Source organism: Gymnodraco acuticeps, unplaced genomic scaffold (genome assembly GCF_902827175.1).
Source record: "Gymnodraco acuticeps unplaced genomic scaffold, fGymAcu1.1, whole genome shotgun sequence".
Taxonomy (NCBI): domain Eukaryota; kingdom Metazoa; phylum Chordata; class Actinopteri; order Perciformes; family Bathydraconidae; genus Gymnodraco; species Gymnodraco acuticeps.
This window is the reverse complement of record NW_022989799.1, coordinates 4,764,168-4,772,656: the sequence shown is the minus strand read 5'-3', so window position 1 is coordinate 4,772,656 and position 8,489 is coordinate 4,764,168. Positions and strand designations below refer to the sequence as shown.

At 38.6% G+C, this 8,489-nt stretch overlaps 2 protein-coding genes across 4 annotated transcripts in view; one reads left to right on the top strand and one right to left on the bottom strand.

The window, feature by feature from the left end:
* Positions 1 to 312: 312 nt before the first annotated feature.
* Positions 313 to 4,047, top strand: opn3 (opsin 3). Of its 3 annotated transcripts, XM_034223003.1 has the most exons (4): positions 1,063 to 1,093; positions 1,357 to 1,452; positions 1,875 to 2,126; positions 2,941 to 4,047. In XM_034223003.1, exons 3-4 carry the CDS (start codon positions 1,938 to 1,940, stop codon positions 3,211 to 3,213), a joined length of 462 nt encoding a protein of 153 aa, XP_034078894.1. In that variant the 5' UTR covers positions 1,063 to 1,093; positions 1,357 to 1,452; positions 1,875 to 1,937; the 3' UTR covers positions 3,214 to 4,047. The 3 variants fall into 3 exon arrangements, with proteins under 3 accessions (XP_034078880.1, XP_034078888.1, XP_034078894.1); XM_034222989.1 differs by lacking the exons at positions 1,063 to 1,093; positions 1,357 to 1,452 and adding an exon at positions 313 to 346; XM_034222997.1 differs by lacking the exons at positions 1,063 to 1,093; positions 1,357 to 1,452 and adding an exon at positions 315 to 325.
* Positions 4,048 to 6,264: 2,217 nt separating this feature from the next.
* The window catches only part of LOC117551442 (kynurenine 3-monooxygenase), a 34,760-nt gene continuing 32,535 nt past the window's right edge, over positions 6,265 to 8,489 (bottom strand). The window contains exon 16 of the mRNA XM_034224344.1: positions 6,265 to 6,606. Coding sequence (XP_034080235.1) covers positions 6,460 to 6,606 — 147 coding nt within the window. The 3' untranslated portion in view covers positions 6,265 to 6,459. The remainder of the gene's footprint in view (positions 6,607 to 8,489) is intronic.

The window sequence follows — 8,489 nt, the reverse complement described above, 5'->3', positions numbered from 1 at the left end:
AGCTTCATTTTGCCATCACTAACTAGGCCTATAAAAGAGGTCAACAGGAAAATACCTCAAAGAAACATGGCATCAACTTAACAGGTGTTAACTCAACAAACTGACCTGCTACAATGAAAAACCAAGGAACCTATATAGTGGCTTGGCCAAACCAAGTTGAAACCAAGGGATAATTAATAGTAACAGAAAATACAAAGGACACTGACATAACCCAAATCCCCCCTTTAACATGGAAGAAGGTGGTTTGTCCCAATCGGCCCCTTGCAGTATTTATGAGTCCTCAGCACTAGGCCACGCCCTTTGCTGAACTCCCTCAATGGACATGGTAACTCAAGAGACAAAGAAAGTAATTAATACAAATAATTTTGTCAGTTAATTTATGTAACTCTAGCCAAAGTTTGACAGTCGGACGTCAGGCCGCTTAGTGAAAAAGCAAGTTAAGCTAACTGTACTCGGCTAGCTTATCAAAATGTCTTACACGTGTAAGTTTTGTAAGTTCAGTACAGGGTCCATTCCTGCATGCATTTGGTTGTTTGTATTCAAAGTGTTTTCAAATATTGTGTATTATCTAAGAATAGTGATAATGTATTTGCCAAACAGTGCCTTTTGTTGTGTCATCAAATGTGTTAGTTATGTTTATGTATTATGTCTGTCATTTCATGTTTAGTCAGGTTTTCATGTTTATTCACGTCATGACCAAGCGGCAAACTCTGGGGAAGAGCCGGGACGCCAATAAAAAGCTTTGTAAAAGTGATCAGGGAGTTCCTGAAAAAGAGATGCAACTATATTAGCAAACTATAGGCTAAGTAGATATTGCACTTCACTGATTTAATGATTCCTTTCCCCTTTGCAATTCGCATAATCCAATAACCAAAGTAGCCTTTGGTCTTAATCACTGTCAATATGCCATGTCCATAATTTGTCAAGTTAAGTTCCATTACCTTCTATATTCCACCAAACACAGAGCTTATTTGATGATATCAGTGACATGTAGAAACCAAAGTGGTTTATTGCCAATTTCATTTTTTTCCCTCCTCGCCTTTATTTCTGTTTCTCTCCCAGGCAAAGCTGCATTGGAAAATATGATTACAAAGTAAGCATTAGGGCTGTTAATTCAAGAAACATTTGTATTTGATCTGATCTCACCGAAGACAATGTGCTAATCAAAAAGAAGGCACTTTGTCATAACAAGCACATGTTTTGTATTGTACTTGCTCCTGTTTAGCACCATGATTTCTTGAGGCGAGTCAAACTACCTCAGTTGTTATTTTGGTTCCAAAACACAGTGCAAAATTCTCAATTATTTGCAAAATTAGTTGTCAGTAAGAAATAAGAATAACTGTAATATTCATACAGAGTTTGTTAAAGGTTGTTTGAATCAGTCTTATCTTGGGATCAGGAGGGATCAGAAGATGAATCGGAGGTCACAAGAAAGAAGATTAAAAACAGAAGGTTTGACCTTTTCTGGATACTCAAACCTAATTCATTCTGAAACATATGCGCAGCCTGTGAGATAAGCAGAATTTTGCTACAAAGGATTACTAGCAAAGAAAGGTTGAGTTCTTGAGAATGATATTAAAACCACTTTGAGAAACTGTTCTTTAATCATATGTATCAAACCCTTAATCATCTGCACTGAGTAGTTATGTATTATATAGCAACAGATTTCCCATATCTGTATTAGGTTAGTTTAAAGCAATAATATTAAGTTTAAATTAAAAATATTAGGTTCAACTTAATATTATTGCTTTCAACTAATCTATTACAGTTATGTGACATTTTTTTGACAATACATTTAATTAAAGTAAATGTTTCATATAATTGAATAATCATACCCCTTATGATAGCATCTTTCTCTCTCCTGTTCCTTGTAGCTGCGCTCCATCCAGGACCTTCAGACGGTTCAGATCATCAGGATCTTGCGGTACGAGAAGAAGATGGCCGCTATGTTTTTGCTGATGATCACCTGCTTCCTTGTGTGTTGGACGCCCTACGCTGTAGTGTCCATGTTGGAGGCCTTCGGCAGAAAGAGCATGGTTTCTCCCATGGTGGCCATCATCCCCTCGTTCTTTGCCAAGTCCAGCGCGGCCTACAACCCCCTCATCTATGTGTTCATGAGCAGAAAGGTTGGTAGTCCTAAAGTTCTGTAAATAATAGATTTGAAAACTGCAGTCAATAACTTTTGATCTGTTCTGGATGCACTTAAAAACCTGCAACTATGGGACTCTGCTCCCCTTCTTGCTCTGTGAGGGTGAGGTCAATAAAAAGACTCAACGATCTCTGCAGAGCCAACGTGTTGCATCTTGGATATATTCCGTTTTTGCTACAGAGTTCTGATTGGGAACTTTTCTGTGTGTTCCGCCAATTATTTCCCCTCCAGTGACCACAGCTGAAGTGAGAATTCGATAGGGCAAATCAATGTCATCTCCAATAGGGGCAGCGATTTGTTTTCCTCTGGTGCTGCTCCAGTTTGTGGTTTCAGTAGAAAAGGGATTTATTATCATTGTAAAATAAACGGGTATTTTATGAGCATTTGTCGGAAGATTTTTGCCCAAAATAGTGCAGACATTAATTTGCCACTGTTACCAAATAGTGGAAAGAGATATATTTCTAATGAGAATAAAATCTGCATCATAGTCCAGGTGTCAGGGTTTTCCCTGTTTTACATTAATAATTTGTATTAAGTATAATTATTCCATAATTTACACATTTCAATCACCTACATTGGTGATAAAAAGAAGCTGTATAATGGTAAACCATGTATTCCTTCAGTATTCATTATTGTTTGTGTAGGTCTGAAACTGTGTCTTACATTTGTCTCAGTTTACTGGCATTTTTAAACGCTGGTCCTGTGTGTTTGACAGACAGATGAGTGAGGAAAGGGTGACATTTCATCCCTTTTCTTAAGTACTATCCTTTAATCTTGCTTCCCCCTCACAGTTCCGGCGCTGTTTGCTGCAGCTGCTGTGCTCGCGGCTGTCTTGGTTGCAGCACAGCCTCAAAGAGCGCCCCATGACTCCGGTCCAACGGCCCATACGACCGATCGTCATGTCCGGAAACTACGGCAGCAGGAACCGACCTAAGAAGAGGGTGACTTTCAGCTCCTCCTCCATTGTCTTTATCATCACCAGCAATGACTTCCACCAAATGGATGTGACCTCCAAGGCTAGAAGCCCTGCGGAGGTTAATGTCATTCAAATCAGGCCACTCTGATCCGCAAGGACGGGACTTCTCACCCCACCATCACTATGTCTTAAGACCTAAATCAAACCAAAATAACCCTCTCTAACCTCCCGGGATATTTCTATGTATATACACAGTTATTAACTTGTTAAGACTACATGTTAGCCCGAGACCTCAGCTGAACCTCGTTGCACTGTGTTGTCTAAGCAGGTAGTTTGACATCAGCTATGGTGATATAATGATGTAACAAAACATTATTCAAAAAGGCCTCATTTCACAACTGCAGAACTGTTTGGAGTTTTTAGCAGTGTTATGGAACTGAGTAGGCCTACATTATTTGGTTGGTACCCAACTGTAAGCATGTACAACCACACAAACAGGCCTTAGCTCCTTAGCTAGCAAACTGACATTATTTAGTATGGATTCAATAAAGAGATCCTATTTATAGCTACCTAGTTTATGTGACTTTAAATTAATCTCCGGATTGACGATAGCAGGAACTGTGAAATGACATTTGGTGGATCACCACAGATAAGGACTACAGGAGTGTAATTATAAGAGGCGATGAGAGTATGCGCCAGTGAGACACTCCTTTCATAACATCCTGGCCTGTCAGCTATGAATAGACTTGATGAATGGATTTCCATAGCTGATAAAACCCTTAATCCTTGGAGACATGTGACTTAGTCAGTGAGGTGTCTTTTTATGCGTTTAGTTTAAAGAATAGTTATTGAATTACACTTGTTTGGTATCTTGCTGAAGTTACGTTGGTAATCTTCCTCAAAACATGTTGCGTTGTGTTTGTTGAAATTGTTTTAACATCCTGACAGCAATTAATAAATCAAATGCTCTGTCTGAAATAAAGAAGGTTTCTAGAACTTTTTTAAATCAAGTTTATTTATATTTTATCTATAAAGCACATTTAAAACGATTTTTGGTCGAGCCAAAGTGCTGTACATGTAATAAAAACACATTACTACAATCACAATAAAAGACAATAAATTACAACAGATATATAAAAAACACAGGGAAAAGTCATGAGTCGTGCTCCGCTCTGACTAGAAGGCCAGGGAGAAGAAGTGTGTTTTAAGAGTAGATCTAAAAACCCCTAGGGTCTGGGCCGACCTCACATGGAGGGGTTCCAGAGCCTGGGGCCAGCTGCTGCGAAGGCTCGGTGCCCTCTGGTTTTGAGCCTGGTCTTGGGCACTACCAGCAGCAGCTGGTCAGCAGACCTTAAAGCTCTGGCTGGGGTGTAGCGCTGGAGGAGTTCAGCTATATAGGCCGGAGCAAAAAACAAATAAAAGGATTTTAAAATCAATTCGGAACCGAATTGGAAGCCAGTGTGGAGAGGCCAGAATTGGGGTGATGTGGTCACGCTTTTTGTGGCCAGTCAGTAGATGTGCAGCTGCATTTTGGACTAGCTGCAGGCGTTTAATTGAGGCCTGGTCCATACCCACGTATAGAGAGTTGCAGTAATCCAGTCTTGAGGTTACGAAGGCATTAATAACCCTTTCTAAGTCTTTAAAAGATAAATACGACTTGGTTTTGGCCAATAGTCTTATTTTTGGAGAGTTTACTTTCAAAATCTACCATCTTCTTGCGAGTTCCATGAGTGATGAGTTTCAGCGTCAAGATTATTTTCTCAGTCAGTGGAAATGTAGCCATACTGTACATGGTTGATTCCTGTTGCAGACCAAAATTGGCAATTTACAGGCATGACAGATCTTAATAGTTAGCATATTTTATGTTTTAGAATGTTAGCTTGGAAGGTTTTGACTGGCAGTGGCTGACATAGAAATGTTGTGAAACACACAATACTATCTTGGGATATTTAGAGATATGGAGGGAAGATCCAGGGTCTACATCCAAAAATCGTCCTTGTTTGATGTCCAAATGTTCATTAAGTTAATGCTAACTCTCGCTCTATGTACTGACAATCCGCTTTGTGCTCGAGGTTTAAACTTTCTTTGCCGGTGTTGAGTTTTCCTGTCAATCAGTCTCTGTTTGCCTATAAGACAAAGATAGGTGTCATTTGTGACATATTCTACGCACTATCTTGTGCAGGATACGTATGCATATCAGATTTTTAGAGGCATGTAGAAATGTCCTATTCAGAAGAAGAATGTGAGAATCCTCTCGTCAGTTCAGTCAGACATTTTAGGTGACACTCAGATAAGAAAATACATCTTTGAGTGATCTTTTACTACATTTAAAGACAAAGATGTTTCCAATACATCAAACTATTTCTATAAAAGTCACATTTTATAACAACAATATCAGTTGAAACAATATGAAAATGTATTAGGGATAACCCACGTGTACTTACAGAGCTTAGCAGCTTGTTTTAAGTCTGTTGCTTGTTTTTTTATGTGACATTTTTTATGTACTTTTGCTGTTTTGTTCTAGGTCTGTTGGCTGTGTGTAAGTAATGTGAAACTCTTGGCTAAAACATGTTTTTCTCTCAATGGGAATATATTGGCAAATTTAAAGAAAAATCTCACCTTTACAGAACATTCATATATTACGTTTTGCTGTTCCACCCACAAATGTACTGTTCTGGTTTGCTGTTAGAGGTTCTGGCAGCAATGATAAGAGAAGAATCTCAATAAAAGCATCTGTACTTGACCTACTAAGCCCCACACAGCACTGTTGGCAACTGGCTGCTGAACATAAAACAAGAGCTTTTAGCACCTAAAGAGACAGATATTTGTCAAGGGGGTTGGTAAAGACCAAACCCGGAGCAAACAAATTGAGAATTTGACGAATATTCCTCAGGTAGACACAAACACGTCTCCAAATGAATGACCATGTTGCTGTCCAAAACTTGCTAACAAGTTCCAGAACTGAATATGGGTTTATAACTGGTTTCCACGGCCCCCAAGTGGCCTAAATGATAGATTTGAAAGAAGTCCCTCATTCTGCATAAATTCAATGATGTATGAAAGATCTAACAGTAACAATGAGGCATTTATTAGAAATGTATGGAATATCTCACACAGCATGTAGCCTGAAAATTGTGAAAATGATGATGCATGGAAATAATATAAAACATTATTCAGTAACATAATCAGTTAAACAGAATGCATTTTATATAATTATCAATCTTTATAACTTGTATTAGTTACAGTAGGTTAGGACAGTCACTATTCACCAACATGTATAGGCTGGCAGAGCCTTCATTGTGGTTATAAGATGATTCAATCAAACTCTTTTCACAATATGGATTCTCTCATTTCTCATGTTTGATGCACTTGTCTGTCAGATCGGAGCCGGGTCTCAGTTGGTCCAGAGGGACATGAGCCTGGCCCACATCTTCTCAGTGGGGATGATAAGCTTGTTGATATCAGGAGGATTTTTAATGAGAAGGTAGGAGCCTCCCAAAACAGCTCCTGTCGCACCGAACAGCAGGCCGCGGTTTATCACCTGTGAAGAGTACTTCAATTAATTAAATAGGGATCAGCTTTATGCACACACACTTTTTAATTCCTAACACCTTCCCTTTTTAAATGAATTCCTTTTTGAGGAACATTCATAGATTGAAAGCATCAAGCACATCATAAAAAACAAACTGTCATACTTTACTCTACTCTAGGCCATTAGTTGGTCCTATTTCGTTGTTTTTAACTAATTTAGGGATGAACTGAAGATGAACTGCTGCTGTAACCTATGCCATCTTTTAAAACATTAGCTGAACATGTACAAAAATAAAGTTTCCTAGAATAAATGGATATTGTCTTAGCAGTAATGATATTACATGTTACTTGTTGATATATTTATATCAAACTGTATTGGACAAAATCTAACTTTGTTTTATGTAAAAAAGTGATTAGGTTTAAAAAATAAACCTAGTTTTGTGTATAAATTGGTATAATGCATTTTTCTTTGTGCTGCCGACAGGCCATTCTCTTTAAAATATCTCAGGTTTAGGGAGTAATGGATTACATGTAACGGGATTACGTAATCAGGATTAAAGAAAAAAGGTAACTGTATTCCCTTAGTTACATACAAAAAAAAAGTTATCAGATCACTGTCCATTTTTCAAAATTGGGGATAACTCAGGATAATAATGTTACTAAAAACCCTAGAAAGAGCATCTAGTGTTTGTTGTAAAGGATCAGATGTTGTCTCTTCTCTGTCAGCTGTACCGTTCTGTAGGCTAATACTCTAAGAGTGAATCTATACGCCTATTGCCCGAATCTGCTTTATGGTTTTCACTTTCTTTGCTTCATTTGTTCTGTTTTTAATTCAGTAGGTGAACCTGTATGTTCATAACATTGTGTGTGTGAGCTTAACTAAAACGGAGCATTTTGTGTCTGTTCAGGTTATCTAGCTTTTGCCCCAAAATTCCACCGGGTCGAAACAATTGACAAAAGAGGTTGTTAAATCCCGGCTGTCCTCCTGACAGGGGACCATTACTGCAGAAGACATCAGGTCATCAGACAGTTTAACACAGTACCAAGGACTAACTGTCTCATGACATCCAACAACAGAAATCAGAAGAAGAAAAAAAATGGTGCTGCAAAGCTGTATTTGGGAATAAAGTTTATAAGTACAAACAATAAAGTAAATGAAGGCGACCTATTATGCTTTTGGGGGTTTTCCCTTTCCTGTAGTGTGTTCTCTAGGTTTGTGTGCATGTTAATGGTCTGCAAAGGCTAACATCCCTGTGTACCCTTCAGAGCATGGGTGTCAAACTCAAGGCCCGGGGGTTGAGTGCAACCATAATGCCTATGTGGCCCGCGATGAAATTGAGTTGGACACCCCTGCTTCAGAGGGAGTTTCTCTCCCACACACTCCCCCCGGCCTGAAACGCCCCATTGGACTCTAACACTCGCGCTTCTAGTAGTAGTAGTAGTAGAACCTTTATTTATCCAGGAAAATCAATTAAGAACAAATTCTTATTTACAATGATGACCTGACAGGAGGCAAAGGCTTCCTGAGGGGATGGGGTTTGGGAAGAAAACAAATAAAAAGACAGACTCCGGGCACTACAGAACCCAGGAGACAACACAAGCACATAGAGCAAAGATGACAGGCATAGCAGTTAAACATATAAAAACTCTAAAACAATATTGCTGTGGTTCAATCAGTCAGTCAGTTCTTCTATTGGCTATTACTCCAAAACGTTGTTTGTGATATGCTAGGGGGAGGGACCACTCTAAGCGGTTGACCAATCATAACAATTAAGAGGCAAATATCATATTTATTTTAAACTTAGTTACTTTTTACATATAAAACACACAATATGCTGATTTAAAATTCAGGACTTTTTCTTGAAATGTAGTATTCACAGACCATAGTAATTC